The sequence below is a fragment of the Saccopteryx leptura genome, chromosome 1 (assembly GCF_036850995.1).
Source record: "Saccopteryx leptura isolate mSacLep1 chromosome 1, mSacLep1_pri_phased_curated, whole genome shotgun sequence".
Lineage (NCBI taxonomy): Eukaryota > Metazoa > Chordata > Mammalia > Chiroptera > Emballonuridae > Saccopteryx > Saccopteryx leptura.
Genome location: NC_089503.1, coordinates 59,759,536 through 59,786,834, shown reverse-complemented (window position 1 = coordinate 59,786,834; position 27,299 = coordinate 59,759,536). Strand labels below are relative to the sequence as shown.

General features: G+C 37.5%; 1 protein-coding gene across 2 annotated transcripts in view; it reads right to left on the bottom strand.

The window, feature by feature from the left end:
- The window catches only part of POLD3 (DNA polymerase delta 3, accessory subunit), a 61,307-nt gene that overhangs the window by 6,001 nt on the left and 28,007 nt on the right, over positions 1 to 27,299 (bottom strand). Inside the window, exons 6-11 of one of the 2 annotated variants that reach the window (XM_066368549.1) lie at positions 27,014 to 27,266; positions 26,335 to 26,407; positions 20,821 to 20,986; positions 17,200 to 17,312; positions 4,121 to 4,233; positions 2,541 to 2,619 (exon numbers count right to left, since the gene is read on the bottom strand). In XM_066368549.1, the coding sequence (XP_066224646.1) occupies positions 2,541 to 2,619; positions 4,121 to 4,233; positions 17,200 to 17,312; positions 20,821 to 20,986; positions 26,335 to 26,407; positions 27,014 to 27,266 (797 nt within the window). Of the gene's footprint in view, positions 1 to 2,540; positions 2,620 to 4,120; positions 4,234 to 17,199; positions 17,313 to 20,820; positions 20,987 to 26,334; positions 26,408 to 27,004; positions 27,267 to 27,299 lie in introns of both variants that reach the window. The other variant, XM_066368540.1, reaches the window with a different exon arrangement.

Genomic DNA, 27,299 nt, shown 5'->3' with positions numbered 1-27,299 from the left:
AGCTTGAGCTTGGACTAAAAACGTTAAAAAACCCCAAAAAACCTGCTATGTGAGCACAGTTTTCATCGTTGTATCCAAGGCTCTTAATAGTCCTGTGTGGAGACAGGACTGCAAAAAGGCCCACATCCCACACCTGGCCAAAATTTGAGTACTGTGTTTTGAACAAAACAGTATGTAATTGGCCACAAATTCCCAATGAATTGTCACAAAGATCTATTTGACATTTTTCTTTTGGGATAGAAGGAGAAAAAAACTAGCACTAATGCTTTAGTCCTCTTACATATAAAAGAGAAAAAGAGTAAGAAATTCAACAGAAAGTACATATTGTACCACCAACAGTCAAACTCAGAGGCTTGAAAATGCACTATTAGAAGACTCAAAACAGACTACTACTCAAAGGCAAGAATTCACAGGCTCACAATAAATTTGGCAATGAAAAGGGAATTTCATTTCTCAGTCATATGGTACAATTAAAATGTAGATGCCTTTTCAAAGGAGTAAGAAGTGGGGAATAATGGGACAAGGCTCTCAGCTGATAAGATGTCTTCACTAGTTTTAACAACCACATTGCCTAGGAAAAACTGATTTTTCACTCTATTTTTAAGACAAAAAATTTGAACGAGAAAAGGAAAATCAACAAAGGGAAAAAACAATAAATACTTCTCTGGAGAGTCAAGCCATGGCAGGTGCCATAGGAAAGAAGAAACAACAATTACAGGCTAATCCAACTAACAAGAGGTTGAAGAGGATAACCCACAGCTCTTTCAACTATAGAGACATGGGACCAGTATCTGATCATACCATCAGGCCAAATCCTAAAAGCCCCACAGAAGTCTGGTTCAAGTGTGGAAAAGGTACAAGATAAAACATGGCTGAAAATTCAGCCAATGACTCAAAGCCTGAATTTTAGAAAAATGTAAAATATTTTTCCAGTTTTATTGAGATATAATTGAAGTACACCACTGTATAAGTTTAAGGTATACAGTATAATGGTTTGACTTACATATATATTGTGAAATGATAACCACTGTAAGTTTAGTTAGTAGGTAGCAGCCATCATCTCATACAGATAAAATAAAAAAAGCAAAAGAAAAAAATTGTTACCTTGTAAAGAGAACTCTTCAGATAAACTCTTTACTTTCATATATATCTTACAACAGTGTTAACTGTAGCCATCATGCTGTACATACATCCCTAGTATTTATTTTGTAACTAGAAGTTTGTACCTTTTGACCACCTTGATCCTATTCCCCCTGCCTCTGGTAACCACAAATCTGATCCCTTTGTCTATGATTTTTTTTTTTAACATTGGTTTTTTTGTTTTTTTTTTAATTTTTTAAATTTATTTATTTATTTTACGGAGACAGAGAGAGAGTCAGAGGGATAGATAGGGACAGACAGGAAGGGAGAGATGAGAAGCATCAATTATTAGTTTTTCGTTGCGATACTTTAGTTGTTCATTGATTTCTTTCTCATATGTGCCTTAACCGCGAGCCTTCAGCAGACCGAGTAACCCTTTGCTTGAGCCAGCGACCTTGGGTCTAAGCTGGTGAGCTTTGCTCAAACCAGACGAGCCCACGCTCAAGCTGGAGACCTCAGAGTCTCGAACCTGGGTCCTTCCGCATCCTAGTCCGATGCTCTACCCAATGTGCCACCGCCTGGTCAGGCTATGATTTTTTTTTAAAGGTTCCACATGTAAATGAGATCATACAGTATTTGTCTTTGTTTGTCTGACATTTCATTTAGCACAATACCCTCAAGGTCCATCCATGTTGTCACACACAGCAGGATTTTATTTTTCATGGCTGAACATTTCGTTTTATACATACATACATATGTATATATAAACACCCCCCCACACAACTTCTTCATTCATTCTCTGTCGATGTGAACACTTGGGTTGTTTCAAAGCCTAAATTCTATTCCCCTCTAGGCCTCTATAAAAAGCACATGCTTTTACCTAACATGGCTTAAAATAGGAAACATTAAGGAAGTAATCTGGAAGAGTCAAACCTCTCTGAAGAACAAATGGAATAAAATATCAAAGACTTAGGACACTCTCTTCAGTCTCATCTGATCATCTGTAGAAGCTTTCTTTCCATTGTTCAAATGTTCAAAGTGACCAAAAAAAAACCAAACAAATAACCTTCCCAAAAAACCCTAAATATTTTTCAACATCTCTAATAACTAATCTTAAGTTGTAATTGTGATTTCCATCTTAAAAGTGTTTTTAGCTATATTACCTCACCCGAAATTCCACAACAACCCCACATGTAGGCAAAATAGGAATTCTACTTTCATTTCATAGATCAAGAAGCTACCCACTAGAGATGACATAACTTTTATCTAAGATCTCAAAGCAATTTTTATAGTGTATGGCCAAACAAAAACCAGGTATTCTAATTCGAGATGCAGTGGTCTCCCTTGGGGGTGAGTGACATGCACATTCAAGTTTGAGGCATGATGCTCTATAAAGGATTATGGTACCTGTCTATGGAAATAACTCGATCTCTGGATTTGGAGCCAAAAATTTTTCTTACCCATGCAGCCTTCCTCATCCCTGAAAGTTTTAGATTTCAGTACGCGCTTTCGTTTTCTTTTGTTTTCTCCACTTAAGCTCTGAAAGATGAGAGGAAGATCAGAGATTACAACATGAAGGTGACCAATAAAACTAGAGAAAAATAAAAGCTTTTTAATTTATAACAATCAATCTCCAATAGTCCACAATGATAAAAAGCTGAAGTAGGAATTCTACACATTTCCTTTTAGAGGATCAGCCATCCTACATAGGTAAGTCATGCTCATTGTATGTGCAGGCTTGACATTTCATTGTTTCTGAGAAAAAAGTACCAGGCTGAGTAAAACTCTGTGTTCATTCAGCAACATACTTTCATGAAATAGTGCAGGCACTTTGGGTTAAAAAAAACCAACAGGACAAGAACCTTAGTGGAGAAGAGAGACAAGGAAAACAGACCACTGTGATAAGGGCTTTACTGGAGGGCTGAGGCAGGTATGGGAGAACACAAGACCCCTAAACCAGACCAGAGGTTTCCACAGCATCTGCCCTTGCTGTAGATATTGCTATTTCTGCCTTGACACTTAACATTACATCCGTCTAATTTAGTCTTAGACTGCTATTACTTTCCTTTCATTTTCACTGATCTTTAATTCCATTTGCTCTTCAGCTAATGAAGAAATTGATGCAAAATCTGAATGATGGTCTTAATACAACAAAAAGTGCTGGTCATCAAGGAAACAAACTTGTCAGCACCCATTTGCTCAACTGTTCATTATCTACACTGATAGATGTGACAAATGCAGCTAAAGATCATTCAGAACCACATTTCCCCATTTGGTGCCAGCTTTTCTCATCTAGCCCTTTTCTGGAGGAGTAACCAATATGCATATGTTGTTTGTTCTGTATCCTTCACACACTGTGCCCTGATGCAGGCAAGACCTCATTTTGCACAGTTCCGACAAGAGTTAGGAAGCACAGCAGTCCTGATGCTGAAGGTCACGGAAAGCAAAATAGCTCCCAGGACGACCTCTGCAACCTTCCCGAAACTTTGACCTAGAGCTGTTATCTCACTTCAGGTGAGAAGACAGGGAATGTCCATTCTTAAGACTTATGGGAGAGCAGAATGAGACAAGAGCCATCTATTGGCGTTTATGAAGTACAGTGGTCCCTCGTCTATTGTGGGGGTTAGATCCCAGAACCCCTCGCAATAGGCGAAAATCCGCAAAGTAGCAACCTTATATTTATTTTATTATTTATATATATTTTAAAGCTTTATAAACCCTCTCCACACTCCTATAAACTTTTCCCACACTGCTATTAACCTTTCCCATACTTATTTTGCTTATTTTACCGCAAATATAATTAAAATAATAAATACATAAAAATACATATATACTGCAAAATCCCATGATATAGTGAAAAATCTGTGATACAAAATTAGATATATATAATTTAAAAATCTGCGATACAATGAGACTGCAAAAAGTGAACGGCGATATGGCGAGGGACGACCATATACAGAAGAATGGATTTAACAAAGTAGTTTTAGGTCCTTGGATACAAAAGAATAAATGAGAAGACAACCATCCCCGTAAGTTGTACCTTGACAGAAGGAGGCTCTGGCTCAGTCTTTTGCACTGGTTCAGGACGTGGAGACTCAGGAGGAGGTGGGGACGGTGACTCAGCTTCATAAGCCCCAGGAGAATCTGGTATGACTGAAATTATGAAACATGCTTAGTTAGATAAGAGGAACTTTGGCTCTTTCTGGTACATTGCCTTCTCCACTGGCTAAGTTTCCATGTCCAGCAAAGGACATTTTGCAGGGCAGTAATTCATGTCAACCAAGGACTCTGCAGTTAAATATATCTTTAAAATCTACATCTTTTTTTTTTAAAGGTGAGAAAAAGGGAGATAGGCAGACTCCCGCACGCACCCCAACTGGTATCAACCTTGCAACCCCAGCTGGGGATGATGCTTGAGTACCAGCCTATTTTTAGTACCTGGGGCCACACTTGAAACAACTGAGCCATTGGCTGAAGAAGAGAAAGAGGGAGAGAAGGGAGAAAGGGTGGGGTGAGAAGCAGATGGTCACTTCTCATTTGTGCCTGGACCGAGAATGTCCATATACTGGGCTGATGCTCTATCCACTGAGTCACTAGCCAGGGCCACATCTTATAATTTTATACAAAGAAAATTACAGAATCAAGAATTATTTGAGCTACAATGTACCTTAGAGATGATTTTAGCTAAATCTTTTATTTTACAGATACCAGTAAGTCAGGGTATGAAGTTATTTTATAAATATCCACTCATCACCTACTATGAGTCATGAATGACTTACATTGTTTCACTTTATCCTCGTGACAACCCTAACAGACAAATACTATTCACAGATTAGATCTAAGTAAACAGAGGTTCCAAGAGGTTAACTTGACAAGATCACAGAGTTTGCAACTGAGGTAGAAGGTTTTAAACCCAAGGCAGTCTGATTCCTCAGCCTTACTACTCCCAACTATCCTATGCTGACTTATCATACAGGACCAGACACTCTCTCTTTAAATCAAGTAATTGGAAATAACCTCAGATTATACCAAATGTTCCATCCCAATGTCTTTGATTGGTCTGAGGATTATTTGCAATCACCTGTGATTTTGTTATACAGAAACTTTCCAGCTGACACTAAAAGCATAAATCTTGGGGAGAATCACATATGAAATCATTACAGTTATAGCTCTAATGACTAAGATCTGCTTAATATGTTTAATGGGAACTATTTCTAGTCCCTGGACCATTGATAAGGCTTGTTTCGCTATACTGAGAAACTTCCAGGAAAGAAATATTGCTATGGAAGTGGTATTACTCAAAAAGAGAGCAACACCAGAGTGATCCCATCATTTCCAAATAGTTCCAGAAGTAGTGGTCTCAGTATAAGGCCCATGAGAGGGCAAGTGAAAATCCTCAGCTGACCTATTGCTTAATCACCACAAAGAAACTGCTGGTCAAGGGACTGGGTAGCTGCTTAGCCACACCTGCTCCCTGAATCTCCTGGCTGTATTCAAATTCTTAGCATAAGTCTTGGATCTGAAACCCTCCCAAATGATTAGGTCAGTGTTAAAAATTATGACAGTAGAGAGTTCAAGGCCAAATGACCTAAAGAGGTGAAGCATAACAAGAGCCAGAATGAAACAATAAACTACACACTTCAAGTATGAAATGGGTCCCAAAACTTTTTAAGCTCTGGGACACAAGAGACAGACACATAAAAAGAAAGTGGTCCAGCTATTAACCCAGCTCTGGGAGGCTAGAACCTGATGGGTACTCAAGAGAGCAAAAGAAAAGCTAAACCACAGAACCAAAGACCCATTTTTTCTGAAGGTATAGCTATTAAGAAAGCTGTATCACCATGTGTTACAGTGGGAGGAGGAAAGTTTATGCAGTGAGGAAACTAAATAAAAGAAATGTTTGAGTACTTACAGTAATAATCTTAGGAGTACTCTATTTCCAGTTCTGTAACCACTTAAATAAATCAAGGGAACAATCGCAGGGACACCCTCTAAGACCCTTTTCCACTGTACTTGTGGAATTGTTTGTTTACCTAGATTCCCTCTCCAGACTCTAAGCTCCACAGACAACTAGGTACCATGAATTTCCTGGCACTGAACATACAGTAACTTTTTTTTTTTTTTTAGTAAAGGAAAACATTTTCTAAACTAAATCTGGGACAAGGGGCTTCTTAGTCAAGGAAGATTCAGTATATACAACATTTCCCCATGTATAAGATACTCCATGTAAAAGATGCACCTTAATTTTGGGGCCCAAAATTTGAAAGGAAAAAAAAGTATTACATAAAGTTATTGAACTCAAGTTTTATTCACAATAAAACTCATACAACTCCTCATCCGCATGAAAAAGTGGGAAATGCAAGTAAAAAACTACAACCACTGTATAAGACACACCCAGTTTTAGACCCCAAATTTTCCAGAAAAGGGTGAGTCTTATACACGGGGAAATAAGGTACCTCCCTCTCCACACACCCTCCCTAGAGAGAAATATAATGATAAAGATATGAAACGTTATAGACTCTCACCCACTACCAAGGAAGAAAACAGAAGGGCCAAGAACTCATTAACGATTAAAAAATTTCAACAAATCCCTGGGCGATGAAGGCAGATGGGAGGAGGTTGACAAGGGAGCATCAATCAGATGAGTTGACAGGAGAGGTTACTACCTATTATAAAACTTATTTTTTATCTGTTTTTTTTGAAATTGTATATATAGGTATTACTTTTTAAAATAAATTATTTTAAGAATGAAAGAACAGGGGAAACAACCAGAATTTTCTAGGTTTTCCAAACATTAATCTTTCATTCTCGTAATAACTCCACAGTCATTAGTACTATCATTATTATTTCTATTTTAAACAACTGAGGTTCATTCAATGAGATTAAAAAGACTCCTGCCCACATTCATATGCTAGAATCTCTGTCTGTCTGCCTGAGTCTTTATTATCTAGCCATGCATTCTTCCTCAATATACTTTTAGTGACATAAGCATATGAAATGTTTGACATACTGGTGTAATTTAAATATAGGGTGGGGCAAAGTAGGTTTATGGTTGTTTGACTGGAAAATAAGAATTAATCACTAATACAAGAATAAACTCATAAACTCTTGTGTTTCACATACTCATAACTGTAAACCTACTTTTATCTACCCTGTAGATTTGTAACAAATCTGCAGTTCTTCAGATGAAAAGCCCTCAGTGGTGAAATATCACTCACCCCTGAAATTACCTTTGTTGGGAGTACAGTAAGACTGGTAAAAAATAATTTCAGGGATCCAGCAAGGTTACCACTGTTTATCAGTTTTCTGGCACAGATTGGTAATTAGAATTCTTGGAAATCATTTATAGCTTCCTAGGACATTTTTTTTTATTACCTATCTTACCTTTAAAAGGGGCTCATTTACTTAACATTCTCCATAAGCAATCTGCGAGGACTAAAAATGTTAGCAAAGACTTAAGAAACATATTGGTTACCACTATTTCTTCCTAGCAACGTAGACATTTCTTAGTGTTACTTCTTTTTCGGTCCAGCCTTTTCTTGCCTTACAAAAGAGAGTATATAAACTTGCTAAAAGTGTTCATGACTCTGCCAGGGAGAGGAGAAAGGAATAGTATATCTTAAGTGGAGAGCTAAGGATATGAAGCTGGAGGGACTTTTTTCTGAGAGAGGGACCGCAAGTGTATTACTGCTGTTACTTACAGAACACCTCAACAAGAAAACTTCGTCCGTCAAACACTATCCCACGCTTCTGACACGCCATCTTATTTGATGTTCATAAAAGCCTACACAGTTTCTAATAACACCCCCATTTTACAGATGAGAAAACAGGAATTAAAGAAGGAATCTGTCTAAAGTGGCACACAGTAAGTGGTGGAGGGTCTGTCTGACTCCAAAGTCCCTGCCATTCCCTCCACTCCTGCTGCCTTCAAACTTACAACGGCATACTATGCTAATAGCACATATTCAGTGTAGCAGAAATAAAACACTAACAGGTTAGAGACTGTGAAAAGGTTTAAAATAAAATCCTACTGGCTTTGAGACAAATAAATTTAGGAGTAAAATGACCAAGGTTTACAAATTTAGTCAGATGCCAAAATTTATCTTTGCCAGAGAAAGATTCTGACAGCCTCTGCTCCACATCATTTGTTACTATAGGTTGTCCACTTCTATCACATTTCTTCTCACTCCATCCCAAACTAACCCCACTCCTATTACATAGGTATCATTTTTGTGGGCTAAGGGTCAGAATTACAGAGATTATTTCAAAAGTATGTAATGAGTGCTCAATCAACCACAGTAATTCCTTGACTTCGAGCTGATTCCTTCACTAATACGAGAGTATCTAGTTTCCCTTTTCAATGTACATTAGGCTCATGGCTTCAAATATTTTTCCAGAATCTTCCTCAAGTTCTTTACCTGGTTGAAAATGGGGAAGATGTTCCAATTAACACATATTCCTAAATTACTTACTAGTTATTTTCCTATGTGTCTGCGCAGAGTTGTCTCTATTTTCTAAACTCTTAACTGGTCAGAATGTTCCTTGATGGTTGTTTCAACACACTTGGGAATTTTCCTTTAAGCAGTCGTGGTCAAACCATTTTGATAAATGACATGGAATGAGTACATAGCAACTGCCTCTCTGGGATGCCCACAATGCCTTCTCCCCACCCATGCCAAGGACTGATTAAAAACCTTGGCTCGGGTGGGCACAGGGTATCATAGGCCATAAACTTGAACATGTAAGCATGACTGGAAGGATCTAAATCCATGGAAGAGTCAAAGATGGCCCTCTCTCATAGCCAGATTCAACCTTTTGTACAATTTCTTAGGTCTATTTACTCCTTTTGCATTACCGTCATCTAGATATGAAATTTGTTGTGTTTTTTTTTCATTCAAGAACAGGGGGTATGTTTAAGCTTTATTTTCAGCTCTTATAGCAGTTTCAATGTAAAAGTAGTAGAGTCGAACAAGTTTAGTTTTGTCATGAGATAGCATAGTAGGTTATTCTTTTTAATCTCTCTTAGCATTAATTTGGGTTTTTTTAATGTACCTTTACATGTTACTGAATTCCTCTGGATTAGCATTCCTCCCTCTGCTCCCATTACCTCAAATGTTTTATACCCATTATGGCATGAACTCATGGAGAACTGATTATAGCAACTCAAGATTTTCACCACTGGTTCTCTAAGCAGGCTCTGGCATATCAGTTCAACCCAATGGTCTTTCTCTTAAGCCTCCTTCTCTTTCTATATACTTCCATTTACACGATTTGGAAAGAGATTTTGGCTCTTAGAATACTTGTTATTCTTTTAAAAGGCACATTAATTTTGCTGATTAGTGGTGGCGCAGTGGATAGAGCGTCGAACTGGGATGCTGAGGTCCCAGTTTTGAAACTCTGAAGTTGCCAGCTTCAGCACAAGCTCACCAGCTTGAGTGCAGGGTCGCTAGCTTAAGCATGGGATGATTGACATAATCCCAAGGTCAATGGCTTGAACCCAAGTTCATTGGCTTCAGCAAGGAGTCAATGGCTGAGCTTGAACACTGTTCCCACCCCCGTCAAGGCACATATGAAAAAGTCAATAAAGAACTAAAGTGCCGCAACTACGAGTTGATGCTTCTTCTCTCTCACTTCCTCCCCCCCTAAAAAGGGCACATTAATTTTTCTACATGAGAATCTTGCCCTTATTCTGCTTATCTTACAACTGTGTCCACAACCTAAAATTGGAAGGTCCCCTGATACCATTCTCTTTCAAGAATGATATTATAGATTCTTCATCTTAGCATGGTTTTACTCATATGGTGTGGAATACCACCAACACCCTTGATGCCTACCATATAACCCTTTTTTAAAGAGTGATATGAATGGAACATCTCTGGTTTATTTTTTTAAAAAGAAAAGGTCTTGGGCTCATCTTGGTGTACCCTGAGACTTTTTTGTGAGCGGCCTCAGGCCCAGCACTGGTGCTGAGTTTTCCTGCTGTGACCATCATGCACCCCCACCTGCTGACTTACTGAGAACCTGTCTCAGGCAACTCATGTACCACCAGAGGTTCTATCAGTGGCAAAGCCTAACAGGCAGATAGCAGCAGGTGAAGCCACACCTCGGGGTACCTTGGGCCTTTTGCTGACCTACCCCAAGCCCAGTATTAGGGGAAGTAGACCTCGGTATAAAGCTTGGCCCCTCCCACATGACTCAGGTCCAGTAACTGTGGATTATTATGTAGTTCTTAACAGGTAGCCCAGGGCTGGTCACAGGCAATGTCTGACACTGACCTGTACTAGTGTCCTTCCTAAAAGACACCAAAACCAAAACATAGTAGCTGGCTTCAGACAATACCAGAGCATGACCTAGTTAGTTTCACTGTGGCACGTCCAAAGGGAGATCTCAGAAGGCACCCCAGACCCTGCTGGGACGTATTTCATTTCATGGGGTTGGCCCCCAAACAGTAGCTCATACACAGTGGTTAGGGTCAATCCTCACAGCCAGCCAGCCTGTAGGTCAACCCCACCCACAGACAGGCAAACAGCAATCAAGACTATACTGTAACAGGAGGGCTCACATAACGCACACAAGAGACATTCCTGGAACACCTAACTTAGGTGATCAGAGAGACTGCACCACTGAGCTCTATAGGACACCTACTACTTGAGGCTACCCTATCAAGTCTGGGAGACATAGCAGATCTACCTAGTACACAGACAGAGAGGTGGCCAACATGGAGAGATAAGAAAATATGCCCCAAATGAAGAACAGGAGAAATACTCCACAAAATACTAAATGAAATGGAGGCAAGCAGTAACATTACAACAGTTGTGAGGATGCTCAAGGAACTCAGGGAACACATGATGAACTCAGTGAGAACTTAAACAAAGAGATAGTAAGCATAAAAAATAACAAAAGAACCATAAAAAAGAACTAGTCAGCGATGAAGAATCAATACCTGAAACAAAGAATACACTAGAATAAATCAAAAGCAGATTAGATGAAGCAGAGGATCAAATTAATAATTTGAAAGACAAGGTAGCAGAAAACACAATAAAAGCAGCAAAAAGGAAAAAATAAATTTTCTAAAATGGTAATTTAAAGAACTCTAGGAAAAAATCAAGCATAACAACATCTGCATCATAGGGGTACCAGAGGATGGGAAATAGACAAAGGGATTGAGAACCTTTTGAAGAAATGACTGAAAATTTCCCTAACCTGATAAAGGAAAATAATACACAAGTCCAGGAAGCACAGAGTCCCAAATAAAAAGAACTCAAAGAGGCCCACACCAAGACACATCATAAATAAAATGGCAAAGGTTAAAAACAAAAAGAAATCTTTAAAGCAGCAAGAGAAAGTTACCTACAAGGAAGCTTCCATAGACTCAGGTAATTTCTCAATGTAAACTTTTAAGGACAAGAGAGATTAGCTTGGAAAATTCAAAGTAATGAAAAGCAAAGACCTACAAACCAAGACTAGTCTACCCATCAAGGATATCGTTTAAAATTGGAAAGTCTGACTTTGGTGGCACAGTGATAGAGCATCAACCAGGAACACTGAGGTCATCAGTTTGAAACCTTAGGCTTGCCAGGTCACGGCACATACCAGAAACAACTACTACAAGCTGATGCTTCCCACTCCTCCCTCCTTTCTCTTTCCCTCTCTCTCTCAAATAAATAAAATCTTTAAAAAAAAAATTGAAGAAGAAATGAAGAGCTTCCCAGACAAGAATAAACTAAAGGAGTTCATTACTATCAAACCAGTATTATGAGAAATGTTAAAGGGACTTCTTTATGAAAAAAAGGAAATATGAATAATAAAATGGCAATAAGCTGCACACCTAAAATCACTTTAAATATAAATGAATTGAATGCTACAATCAAAAGACATTGGATAGCTGAATAGATAAGAAAACAAGACCCATATATGTGCTGTCTACAAGAGACCCACCAGATCAAAACACTGACTGAAAGTAAAGAAATGGAAAAAGATATTTCATGCAAATGGAAACAAAAAAAGAGCTGGAGTAGCAACACTTATACCAGATAAAACAGACTTTAAAAGAAAGGCTATAATAAAAGACAAAGAAGGACAATACATAATGATAAAGAGATCAATCCAACAAGAGAATATAACCCTTGTAAACATTCATGCACCAAACATAGGAACACCTAAACATATAAAGCAAATATTGGACACAAAGGAAGAGACTGACAGTAATATAGTAATAGGAAATTTTAACACCTAGTTGACATCAATGGATAGATCTTCCAGATAGAAAACAAGAGGGAAACAGCAGCCTTAAATGACACACTGGACCAGATGGAATTGACATTTTCAGGGCATTTCACCCCAGGAAAGCAGAATACACATTCTTTTCAAGTGCACATTGAACACTTTCTAGGATAGACCATATGTTGGGCCACAAAACAAGTCTCAATAAATTTAAGATAATTAAAATTGTATCAAGCATCTTCTCCACGACCACAAGGGTATGAAACTAGAAAGCAATTATGTGAAAAACAAAGCGCACGGAGGATAAATAACATGTTACTAAACAATGAATGGGTTAACAATGAGATCAAGGAAATCTCAAAAAAAACCCAATCTTACCTAACACCTAAAGGAACCAGAAAAATAACAACAAAGACCAAAGTGAAAAAAAGGAAGTAATAATAAAGATGAGAGTGGAGATAAATGAAATAAGAGTCTAAAAAAATATAAAAGATCAATGAAACCATGAGCTGGTTCTTTGAAAAGATGAATCATTAACCAGATGCATCAAGAAAAAAAGAGTGAGAACTCAAATAAATAAAATAAGAAATGAAAGGGGAGAAGTAACAACTGACACTAAAGAAACACAAAGAATTGTTAAGAAAATATTACGAATGACTGTACGCCAAGAAATTGGACAACCTGGACAAAACGAATAAATTCCTAGAAACATACAATCTTCCAAAACTCAATCAAAAAATCTGAACAGACCAATTAGAACTAATGAAATCAAAGCAGTAGTCAAAAAACTGCCAGCAAACGAAAGTCCTGGACCAGATGGCTTCAGTTGAATTTTATCATTCAAAGAAGAATTAACACCTATCCTTTTCAAACTATTCCAGAAAATTCAAGAGCAGGGAAGACTCCTGAGCTTGCCTAAGAGAAGAGCATTATTCTCATTCTAAAATGAGATAAAGACATTACAAAGAAAATTATAGGCCAATATCCCTACTGAACAGAGATGCAAAAATCCTCTACAAAATATTAAACTAAATTAAGCACTACATTAAAAAGATTGTACACCATGGTATAGTGGAAGTTATTCCTGGGATGGAAGGTTGTTACAATATCCACAAATCAATTAATGTGATACACCACATAAGCAAACTGAAGAATGCAAATCACATGATCATATCATTAACGCAGAAAAAGCATTTGACAAAATCCAGCATCCATTTATGATAAAACTTCTCAGCAAAGTAGATATAAAGGGAACATACCTCAAAATAATAAAAGCCATCTATGACAAATGCACAGATAACATCATACTCATTGGGGAAAAACAAAAAGTGTTTCCCTTAAGATCAGAAACAAAACAGGAATGTCCACTTTAACCACTCTTACTCAACAGTATTGAAAGACCTAGCCTCAGCAATTAGATAAGAAATAAAAGGCATCCAAATTGAAAAGGAAAAAGTACAACTCTCATTATTTGCATATCACATGACACTGTACACAGAAAATCTTAATGATCAGGCCCTGGACGGCTGGCTCAGTGAATAGAATGTCAGCCCTGCATGCAGAAGTCCTGGGTTCAATCTCTGGTCAGGGCACACATGAAAAGCGACCATCTATATCTGCTTCTCTTCTCCTTCCTCTCCCCTCTTCTCTTCCTCGTCCCCTCTCACAGCGAGCAGCTCAACTGGTTCAAGTGTTGGCCCTGGGCACTGAGGATAGCTCAGTTGATTTGAGCATCAGCTCAAGATGGGGGCTGCTGGGTAGATCCTTATCAGGGCACATGTGGGAGTCCATCTGCCTAGCTCCTCTCCTCTCACTTAAAAAAAAAAAAGTTCACCAAAAACTAGAACTGATAAATGAATTCAGTAAAGTAGCAGGATGCAAAATATATATTCAAAAATCAGCTGCATTTTTATACACCAATAATAAACTATCACAGTGATTTTCACTCAGTGTGCTGCAAGAATTTTTAAAACATGCAATACCTATTTAGTCAGGGACACTGACCTCTTTTCCCTACAATAACCATCTAATGTGAATAAATAAAAATTATACTTTTTTTTTTTTTGGTCAGATCAGCAAAAAAAAATTTTTTGGTGTATTGCAGAATTTTAGTAATTTATGTATACCATGAGATGAAAAGGTGGAAAATCAATGAACTCTCAGAAAAGAAAACAATCCTGTTTACAACATCAAAATAAAATGCCTAGGAATAAATTTAACCAAGGCAGTAAAAGAATTGTATTCAGAAAATTATTAAGACATTAAAGAAAGAAATTGAAGATACAAATGAATGGAAACATATACCATTCTCATGAATAGAAAGAATTAACGTTATTACAATGTCCGTAATACCTAAAGCAATCTATAGATTCATACAATCCCTATCAAAATACCAATGGCATTTTTCACAGAACTGGAATAACCCTAAAATTTATATGAAACTACAAAAGACCTCGAATAGCCAGCCGAATCTTGAGAAAAAAAAACAAAGTCAGAGGTATCATTCTACCTGATATCTAACTACACCACCAAGCTATAATAATCAAAATGGCATGGTTCTGGCATAAAAACGAACACAGAGATCAATGAAACAGAATAAAGAACCCATAAATAAACCCACACATATATAGTCAATTAATAGAGCAAGAACATACAATGGGGGAAAGACAGTTTTTTTCAATAAATGGTGTTGGGAACATTGGACATATGTAATGAATGAAAGTAGACCACCTTCTTAAACTATATATAAGATTAACCTCAAAATGGGTTAAGGACTTAAATGTAAAACTTGAAACCTAAGACTCCTAGAGGAAAACATAGGCAGCAAAATCTCTGACATCTCTCTTAGCAATATTTTTTCTGATATATCTCTTCCGGCAAGGGAAGCAAAAGAAAAATAAACAAATGGAACTACATCAAAATAAAAAGGTTTTGCACAGTGAAGGAAACAAGGAACAAAACAAAAAGACAACTTACTGAATGAAAGAAGTTATTCTCTAATGATAGATCCAATAAGGGATTAAAAATAAAAATTTATAAAGAACTCATATAACACTAAAAAAAACCCCCAAACAATCCAATTTTAAAAAATGGTAGAGAACCTGAATAGATACTTCTCCAAAAGAGACATATGATGTCCCTTATGCTCTACACATCATTAATCATCAGAGAAATGCAAATTAAAACCACAAAACATCACCTTACACCTGTCTGAATGGCTATCATTAATAAATCAACAAACAAGTATTGCTGAAGATGTGGAGAAAAAGGAACCTTTTTGCACTGTTGGTGAGAATGCAGACTGGTGCAGCCACTATGGAAAACAGTATGGCGGTCTTTCAAAAAATTAAAAATGTTCTGTCTTATGTATGACCCAGCAGTTCCACTATGGGTATACATCCAAAGAAACCCAATACTAACTCAAAAGAATATATGCACCCCTATGTATACTGCAGCATTATTTACTGTAGCCAAGATATGGAAGCAACCAAATGACCATCAATAGACGAGTGAGTACACACACACACATACATATAAACACAATGGACTATTACTTGCCCATAAAAAAGAATAAAATCTTACCATTTGCAACAACATGGGAAGATGTGGAGGGTATTATGCTAAGTGAAATAAGTCAGACAAAGAAAGACAAATACAGTATGATTTCACTTGTATGTGTGGAATCTGAAGAACAAAATAGTCTGACCAGGTAGTGGCACAGTGGAGAGAGCGTCAGCCTGGGATGCTGAGGATCTAGGTTCAAAACCCCAAGGTTCATGCAGCTTGAGTGCAAGCTCACCACTTGAGTGCAGGGTCACTGGCTTGAGTGTGAAATCACAGACAGGACCCCATGATCACTGATTTAAGCCCAAAAGTCGCTGGCTTGAGCCCAAAGGTCGCTGGCTAAGCTAAAGCACCCCAGTCAGGACACAGATGAGAAAGCAATCAATGAACAACTAAGGTGCTGCAACTATAAATTAATGCTTCTCATCTCTCTCTCTTCCTGTATCTCTAAGAAAAAAAAAGAGCAAAATAAATGAACAAATAAGTAGAAGCATATCCATAGATACACAGAACAAACAGTTGAATGGGGGTGGGGGACACTGGGGTGGTGGTATTTGTGGGGCTGGGTAAAAAAGGTGAAGGGGTTAATAATTACAAATTGGTAGTCACAAAACTGATCTGGGATATAAAGTACAGCATAGGGAATATAGTCAATATTGTAATAATTATGTATTTGAAATATCGGGGGCAGGGAGGCCACTTTATAAAGTACTATATATTGTTTTCTAACCACTATGCTGTGCACCTGAAACTAATATAAAATAATACCGAATGTAAACTGTAATCCTTATTTTCTTTCCCTTTGTATTTGCTATTTAGCAAATTACAAGAAAATTATAGTTCTGGTCAAAAGGTTCTATATGTGTCTCAACAGGATTACCAGTGTCATCGTGACCCATAATACATTACTTTTTAGTTCTTTGAGATCATAATAAGTATTAACCTCTGCTGTGGACCGAATGTTTATGTTTCCCCCAAATTCCTATGTCGAAACCCCAATCCCTAATGTGACGGTACTTGGAAGTGGGTAGTTTGGGAAGTAATTGAGCTATGAGAGTAGAGCCCTCATGAATGAGATTAGCACCTTTATTAGAGACATGTGAAAGATGATTTCTCATCCTGCTATGTGAAGCGAGAGCAAAAAAGGTGTCCTTCTGCAAAGCAGAAAGAGCTCTCACCAGGTACTAGATCAGCTGATTTTGGACTTCTCAGCCTTAAAATATGTGAGGAATAAACTTTTGTTGTTTAAGCCATGCAGTCTGTGGTATTTTTGTTATAGCAGCCTAAACTTATAGATAATCCCATTAGCCAAAAATTAATAGCAATGCTAACCTTCATCTTCACTGCTGTCAGACTCAGGAAGTTTCAGTCTTCTCCTCTTTTTCTTCACATTTATAGTTTCTTTTGTCTCACCATCAGATAACTCCATGCGCTTTCCCCTGTGGCTATCCAGGAAAAATTTAAGAATGTCACACAAAATAAAACAATAAATATCCACATACTACTATGAACTTGCATCATAACAAATGGCCTTAATTCCAGAAGACAGAAATCACAGTAGACTAACAAGTACTGTATTCTTCCTAAGGCTAACTGACCACAAGTAGGTTATTTCATCAGGTGACCAGAATAAAAATTTTCTCTAGCTCTCTACAGACCCCTGAAAACTACCACAAGGTTACTGAAAATCTTCGTAAATTCTTACTTCCCCTATGGCTTTCAGTAATTCAATAAGCATTAAATAAGCAGCTACTACCTAAACATATGAGGCTGTTTGCTAAACACTGAGGATGTAACGATCAAGAAAATACTGTTCCCGCCTGTTCCTGAGTGGGCGGAGGCGCAGTGGATAGAGTGTCAGCCTGGGATGCTGATGACCCACGTTTTAAACCCCAAGGTCATTGGCTTGAGCGAGGAATCATAGACATGACCACATGGCGATGGCTTGAGCTCAAGGGTCACTGGCTTGGCTGGAGACCGGCCTGAGTCAAGGCACATATGAAAGAGCAATCAATAAACAACTAAGGTGCTGCAACTCTGAGTTGATGCTTCTCATCTCTTTCCCTTCCTGTCTGCCTCTCTCTCCCTCTCACTAAAAAAAAAAGTTCTTAAGGACCTTTGACTAGAAAAACTATAACTATAATACAATGTGATAAATTTTACTGGACAAATGTTATGGGACATGAGTCTTACTTGAAAACTTTAAAAGCTAAGTACAAGTTTATCAGATAGAAAAGGGATACATATTTTAAAGAAAAAAAGCAATACAAGCAAAGGCATAAACATAAGACCTCAAGCTGATTCTAATAACATAATAAAAAACCTACACTCCATCTTGACATTATTTACCTCCTGTGGATACTCTATACTATCCATTCAATCAATAAGTAATTTATTAAGGGCCCACTGTATGTTAGAGACATAATTTTTATCTTCAAGTACTTTCTTTCTTTTGTAAGTTTAAATCAACTTATTTTTCTACCTTAAGCTACAAAAACAAATTAACCCAAATTACTAGAAGGAAATAATAAAGAGCAGAAATCAATGAGGTAGAGAAAATTAACAGAGCTAAAGTCATTATTTTTTTGAGAAAGGAGTAATAAAATTACGCATTAATAATTTTACAATACTGATAAAAAAGACAAAGAATATATTACAAATATTAGGAATGAAAGAATGAGGGGAATCTGTAGTAGGAACTATAGACACTCAAAGAAAAAGGCTGTAGTTTGAACAACTTGAAGCCAATGAACTCAGCTACTTGGATAAAATAGATAAATTCCTTAAAAAACAAAACAAAAAACCAAAACAACCAAACTGCCTGACCAGTGGTGTCACAGTGGCTAGAGTGTCAACCTGGGACACTGAGTTCCCAGGATTGAAACTCCGAGGTTGCCGGTTGAGCTTGGGCTCATCCAGCTTGAGCATGGGGTCATTGGCTCGAGTGTGGATCATCAAAATGATCTCATGGTCACTGGTCTGAGCCCAAAGGTTGCTGGCTTGTGCAAGGGGTCACTGGCTTGGCTTGAGCTCCCCAGTTAAGACACGTATGAGAAGCAATCAATGAACTAAAGTGAAACAACTACAAGTTGATGCTTCTCATCTCTTTCCCTTCCTGTCTCTCTCTTAAAAAAAAAAAAAAAAGCTAAAACCAAAGTGTCCTTCATTATAAGATTGAATAAAGAAGAGGTGGAGTATATATAATATATACAATGAAATACTACTCAGTCCTAAAAAATGATGACCCACTGCCATTTACGACAACATGGGCGGACCTTGAGAACATTATACTGAGTGAAATTAGTAAATCAGAAAAAGCTAAGAACTGCATGATTTCATACATAGGTGGGATATAAAACTGAGACTCATGGACATAGATAAAAGTGAAGTAGCTACCAGGGGGAGGGGGAGGGAGTAAAGAGGGACAAATATACAGTGACAGAAAATGAATTGACTTTGGGTGATGGGTATAAAACATAATCAACAGTTCAAATGCTATAGAAATGTTTACCTGAAACCTATGTACTCTTATTGAACAACATCACCCTGTTAAATTTTCTAAATAAAAATTTTAAAAAAGAGTAATATATGCTTAAATATTTTAAAGCAAAAACAACAAAAATACCAAAACACCTGACCCAAAAAGAACAAGAGACATTGAAGAGCTCTAAATATAAAATTCATTTTATAAAAAACCTTCCGACAAAAAAAACTCTAGGCCCAGATTCACTTGTAAATTTTATCAAACTATTAAGAAATAAATAATATATATCATGCACAAACAAGGAGTAAACACTTTCCAACTAATTTTAAGAAGTCATAACTCTAATACTGATATTTAATTTAATGTTACCAGAAAAGAAAATAACTGACCCACAGTGCTTGTAAATGTGAGGGAAAAATCCTTGTATTAGCAAACAGAATCCAGCAATATATATAAAAAATAATACATCATGACCAAGTGGAGGTTTATACCAAGAATGCAAGGTTGGTTTAATATCTGAAAATCAATCAATGTAATTCACTACATTAACAGAAACACTGTACAATCATTTCAAGAAATACAGAAAAAGCATCTGTCAAAATTCAACACCCACTCATAATAAAAGCTCTCAACAAACTAGGAATGGAACTTCTTCCATCTGGTAAAGAGCATCTACTAAAAATATACAGTGAACATTATACTTAGTGTTGAAATACTGAATGCATTCCTAATAGCCATTGACAATGAGTGTTGTATCCATAGTTGAGACATTTTAATCCATCTGTATCACATGTTCCTAGGAGGAGAGAGGACCACTGGACACAGCCTTGACCCTCTGAAACTGCAGCACTTTGTTGATGTTTTCTATTAGAGTATCCCCAACCTTGCCACAAAAGTCAACTATTTCTGGGCCTATCAGTGCTGACAGTGTCCTTTAGAATTTCTTTCAACAGACTAATTCCTACCAGCTATGAGGTAGTGTCTCAAATTCCTGGATCCATTTTTAACAGCTTGTGTGCTTTTTATTTTCTTTTCTAATTACATTTTACCACTTGAAAAATAAACTCATTGATATAAAAAGAAAATAAAGAACTTTTTCTCTTAAATTTGACTGGAAAGTGTAACCCTTCATTTACAATTTGAAGTGAGAAACAGACACACAATCAGGCCCCCTTATGCCACGTCCACAAATTTAAAATGAAGTAAAGGAGAAAAAAACCATCGATTTAGATCAATAGGACTCAAAAAAACGACTTTGGGCTTTAAATGATCTAAAATGCAGATTCCAGTTTTACTTCACTAATAAGATATTGAGCTTTTCCCCTCACGCTGGTTATGGAGCTGTACCCCACGGATATTAAGTGGGATTTAGCGCTCAACTGAAAACTGCCTGCTGTCATTAAGCCCAAACGGACCTTCTCAACCCCAGCAGACACAAGCTTCCCTCACAAGTGACAAAATTTTCCTACCTTTTTTTCTCCTGATGCTGCATCTTAACAGGCTCTACTTTTTTGCTGGGTTTCTTCAGAACTGCAGGGGCTGCCAGCTTCGGTTCAGTGACAGACAGTGGAGGCTGTTCCACTGCTTTTTCTTCTTTCACTGCTTGTTCTGAATCCAAATTGACTTTAAGTTTATCTACAAATAAAGTATAGCAGACAACATACAACCCCATTGTGCAATATTAATCTATCATTCCGCTGACAGTCTACTAAATTCCAGGTAATATGTTAGGAGCAGGGACTAAAAGGATTATTAAAAAACACACAAAAAAATCACCCCAGTCTGTGTCCTAACAGAGCACATGGTCTCCTCAGGGAACATTTCTCCTTTCCTACTACCACTCTAGCTTAACTGTTTTCATTTTTCCTTTTGGCTAATCCCTCATAATATCACAGCCCCAAGGGCAAATGATAGTAAAAGCAAAGCTTAGAAAAAAAACAAATACAACTTTATGAGGTATCACCATTCACACCTGTTAGAGGAGAAAACTACGAGAGAAATTAAAGGATGTTACCCAATAGTACACAGCTTCTAAACCACGACAACAGAAATTTGTACTAAAATCTTATTTTCTTTTTTTTTAAACTGTTTATTTTATTTTATTTTTATTTATTTATTCATTTTTGAGAGGAGAGGGAGATACAGAGAGAGAGAAGTGGGGGAGGAGCTGGAAGCATCAACTCCCATATGTGCCTTGACCAGGCAAGCCCAGGGTTTCGAACCGGCGACCTCAGCATTTCCAAGTCGATGCTTTATCCACTGCGCCACCACAGGTCAGGCCTTATTTTCTATTATATTCTATGTTTTTAAGCTTGGACACTTTTATATCCTACTACCTTAATGATATAACTAAAAGACTGTTTTGGAATCAGATAAGTTTGGTTCAAATCCTGCTTTAGTCTGGATAAATTAATTTATCTAAAAATCAGGTTTCTCTGTAAAAATTGGAGTAACATTTACAAGATTATCATAAAGATTAAAAAAGATCAATATGTAAAGTTAAGTGATTTACCCAAGGTAACATCAAAGAGCCAGGATTTGACCCTAACACAGTTTAATTCCTCAAAGTCTTTACCCCTTCCCCTACTCCAAGCTGAAAAGCACAAAAACAACTACAGTATAGTACAGGGAACTAAGAAATTTAAGGAGGATGAGACTTGCCATCTGAAAAATTTTAGAAGAAATATACAGAAATTATATGCTGCATTCAGTGATAGTTCTTTAATTTTTCAAGAAAAGTCGTACAATACTCTTAGAAAGTTGTAAACGACATGAAGCTCTTCAATAAGCAGTTTTGGTTATATGTCATAAAACAGCTTAACCAGTGTTTTTCAACTGCCGGGTTCGCAAACTGGTCCGCCAGAAATTTTGTGCCAGTCTGTGAAAGAGTTAACCACCCTGATGTTGTATGAAAATTATAGGCCCAATGATCTTGGTCAAATTCGCTTATGCTCAGGGTGATTTCTGTCTTAATGGTCTCCAAAATAATTCTATTTCTACTGGTCCTCAAATGTAAAAAGGTTGAAAACCACTAGCCTAACCTATCTACAGTACAGAAAAAAAATGACTGCTATTTTAGTTTTTGGCTAAAAAACTACACACAGCTCATTATAACATAAATAAAATATATTATTTGAAAAAGTAGATAATATGTAATCTGTTTATGCTTTATTTTTTGAAAACTTAAATGGGAAATCTGAATGGTCAGAACTTAAATGGGAAATCTGAATGGTCAAATCCACCACCCTAAGGTGGCATTCTCTTCTTCATTTTCACCACTGCTGTTCTCAATCAAGTATCAGTACTCCTCAAACTTTCCCACCAAACTGTATAGGAGAGTAAATATGTCTCTCCAAGGGGTTGAGGGGTCAGTGACTGACCCAGAAAATGTTCTCTGAAGATGCATGTGTACCTTTAAAGCTTATGCAAAGTCTGCATTCTATTGCCATAATTTATACCATTTTGTTTGCAACTATTTCAAAATTACATCATGAGGAGGAAACAAAACCTTCCAAATACTTCCCACCTACTTCCTGGGTAAGAAAAGAGAGGCTATTATATTGAGTCTATCAATTTCAGAAAACTGAACTAAATTAAAATACCTTTGGTCAAACGATTCAGCATCCTGAGTTTTATTCTGTCTTGGTTTGTAGCATTTTGGGAATTACTATTTATACATATACGAAACTACAATTGGCCAGTTAGCTAGCAAAGAGGTAGTTTGTTGTAACAATTTCAGGCAACTGTTAAAAAAAATTTAATCACATTTCTTGAACATTCTTACCTGAATAATCAAATTACTTGTATCATATGACAAATTAAAAGCATCTCATTTTTATATTCAAGAAAATAAGAAACCCCTTTAAGCAAACTCTCTTGAAACAAGGAAAGAAAGGTAACATGACTTTGTCACCAGTGCTACAGTTTTTTAACATAAAAAGCAATAAGGTTTTTGTTATTTAGATATAATTCACACATCATAAAATTTGCCCTTTTAAACTGTACAATTCAGTGGTTTTTGTTTGTGCAACCCTCACCAGTATTAGAACCTTTCCATCACTTCCAGCCCTTGACAAACACTAATGTACTTTCTGTCTCTATAGATTATCCTATTCTGGATTTTTTTTGGAGGGGGGCAATAGGGGTGGGAGGAAGGGAGAGAGAGGAGAAGCATCAACCTGTAGTTGTGACTGTTTAATTATCCATTGATTGCTTTCTCATAAGTGCCTTGACCAGTGGGCTCCAGCCAAGCCAGTATCCTTGGGCTTCAAGCCAACAACCTTTTGGCTCAGGCCAGTGACCATGGGATCATGTCTATGATCTAACACTCAAGCTGGCAACCCCGAGCTCAAGCTGGTGAGCCTGACCTCAAGCCAGATGAGTCTGCGCTCAAGCCAGCAACCTCAGGGTTTTGAACATGGGAACTCAGTGTCCCAGGTCGATAATCTATCCACTATGCCACCACTGGTCAGGTCTATCCTGTACATTTTCTGTAAATGGAATAAAACAAACATGGCTTTTTTTTTTTTTTTTGGTATTTTTCTGAAGCTGGAAACGGGGAGAGACAAGTCAGACAGACTCCCGCATGCGCCCGACCGGATCCACCCGGCACGCCCACCAGGGGCAACGCTCTGCCCACCAGGGGGCGATGCTCTGCCCCTCCGGGGCGTTGCTCTGCTGCGACCAGAGCCACTCTAGCGCCTGGGGCAGAGGCCAAGGAGCCATCCCCAGCGCCCGGGCCATCTTTGCTCCAATGGAGCCTTGGCTGCGGGAGGGGAAGAGAGAGACAGAGAGGAAGGAGGGGGGGGATGGAGAAGCAGATGGGCGCTTCTCCTATGTGCCCTGGCCAGGAATCGAACCCAGGTCCCCCACATGCCAGGCCGACGCTCTACCGCTGAGCCAACCGGCCAGGGCCAACAAACATGGCTTTTTGTTTTCGGATTCTTTCATTTCTTATGTTTCAAGGCTCGTCCATGTTGCAGCACTGCTTCACTCTTTTTTGACTAAATAATATACCATTGTGTGGACATACCATATTTGTTTATTCCATTCATGAGATGATGGACCTTTTGGTTGTTTCCACTTTTTAGCTATTATAAATAATGCAATGAATATTTGTGTATGAGTTCTGTGTGGACATGGAGTTTAAACTCTTGAGTAGAAACCCTGGAGGGGAACTTCAGGGCACCTAGATTTAGCTTTCTGTAGTACTGCCACACTTTTTTTAAGTGAGCTATCATTTTACATTTCTCACAGAAATGTATGAGAGTTCACTTTCTCCTTGCCAATGCTTGTTATTGTCTAGCATTAAGTTGTATAAATGGTTCAAGTCTCCACAATCACCTCTCTTCATCTATCAAGCTTCATTTTCATTGCAATGATCTTGTCATATGTTAAATGTAATAAAAAATATTCATAACTCTAAACATTCAGCCTTGAAAAAACACATGTTAAATAATCAACTCTGTAAGCCATTCATTTTATTAGGTAAATATTTACTGTAACTCTTATTTTAGCCAAGTTTTCCTCTTCCCTCTATTACATTCTTTCATAACACCCTTCACTCTCCACTTAACAATTATAATCATTATTTATTTGTGTCACTGAAAGGAGAATATAAGGGCCACAAGGCAGGAACCTTGTTTGCAAACGTTTTGTCCATGGTAGCATCAATACATAATCATGCCAAGCACACAGTAGATGCTCAATAAATATTTGCTATGTAACACTCATGAATGAGTAAGTGTATATGACTGTATAGTCTCACTGCCCCTCTTCTAAGACCTCCTAAAGCAGCAGTGTTATCTGCCATTCAGTGTTTTTTGGAGAAGCTGATTTTCTTTTTTTACACTTAATATTTATGTTTTATGTATTTTAAAAATCTGGTTTTTAAGGTTACAAAAACGCATAAAACAACAACAAATATACATGTGAACCTCACTGAGGTTGCCAAGAAACCACACAATCTGACTGGGTACCATGGAGCAGAGTAGTACCAGCCACACAGGCCAGTGACAGTAGCATGATCTATTTACACAGAAGTAGAGAGCCCTCCTTGTTCACTGTGCGTGCAAGAATACAACTGTGTTTCTCAACCTGAAAATAGCCAATTTTCCATTTGTTTTCAGAATCCAAAAATGTTCTCCGATAGCTTTCATGACAAATAAAAAACTATCACTCTAATCCCCTCAACCACCAATCTGACCATCATGAAAAAGCAGAATTCTGACTAATTTTGCTTGCATAGGCATGTAATAAAATGCTTCCCCACAAAATCTTTATAAAACTGATGCTACAAGAAAGTGTGCTATAATTATCCTGTGGCTTCTACATTCCTCCTGGTATTCTGCCACATACCCTCAGGGGATGTTTACTTGATATGAGAAGCATGAAAATATGTGACTATTGGTTCCTTTCATACAAAAGAATTCTTATTTAAAAAATTTTTTAAATAACGGAGATATCTTTTAAATGGCCAGTACTATCTAGGCACTTGCAATTCACACTGAGAGCTAGTTCATTACTATGAGTAATATGCAAAAATAACTAAAGGCAAAGCTTTGTTTTGTAGCCCCTTGGGAGATGGGGCTAATACTAGTCTCACCAGACAAACTGACCCCAGCCTCCAGGATATTAACCTCAACACTGTACTGCTTAACTAGGCAGCCTCCCTTTTGTTTTAATTCCCATTTTCAAAAGCTCTATGAAACAAATATTTAATTGTTTTCAAGGCAGGAGTAAAACTAGGAATAGTAAACTATACTCTAAGACTCAAACAACCCAGCTCACTCATAAAATCCACTCTTCCAGTTGGGTTACTTTCATCAATATATTGAAAATTTAAGTTGGGATTCAGGAATGCTACATGGTTAGTGTCCTAGATGGGTAAAACAGGACAAGGTGGCTTTCACCTCAGATATGCAATAAGTTAGTATAATAACATTCGTATATTAATAATCAAAAGAAAGTAAGGACATGCTTACTCATAGCAGCTTTTCCAAAAAAATTGCTCATCAAACTTCCTTTCCCTGATGCCTTGTTGCCCAATGAAGATGCCTAAAAGCATAGAAAAAAACCCATCATTTTTATAGTGTTTAGGTTGCTCTTCAAGTAGCAGTCTCAAAAAAAAAAATCTCTTCAATAGCAGAGCCCTCTCTGATGATGGTTTAGTCTTTATATAATCATGCCAAAATGTGTGTGTATTAGATATAAGAACAAATCCAGACCGGCCAGGATTGGGTGTTAATCTTCAAAGCTTAGGTTCTCACAGTTCTCATAAAATTATTATCCATGAATACATCCAAACTTTTGAGTATATTTTAAAACTACTTAATTTGACAGAATTAAAATAGATCTGAGGCAGTATGGTACATGATGGGGAAAAACCTCCAAAACATTACACTTGTAATCGTTAGAAGTGGATTTCAAGGCTGGTTCCACCACTGAATAGCTCACGGCTTGGTGAGCAGCATTATCAAAAGAAAAAGGACTATTTCAGATGAGAGTATCAAGAATTAAAGGATTCAAACTAAAGTATAAAAATTAGAACTAAATAGTAGAGCCTTATATAATTAAACTACTACCCCTGGAATTATTCATGCTTTTCTAGTTACCCATTCTGAGATGAAAGGCATATCTTGAAAGAAGACTTACATTTGTTACCTCTTTAGCTTCTGTTTTGGTTTCTTTGTTGGTATCTTGGGTTTTAGAAGCAGCTTTAGAGGCAAACATTCCCATAATTCCTTTATGTTGATGGGAAATCTGTTTGGAGGTGGGTGGGTCATGACCATTGGTAGTCAACTCATTATTGGCTCGTGCCTCACTTGATACCTCAAGCTCTGACTGCTCAAACTTTTCAGACGAGATTTCAGCAGATGCTCTAGGGACTGCAGCTGCACAATAAATGGCACTAAACCTGAGGACAGAAATGTTATAAAATGTCAAAATC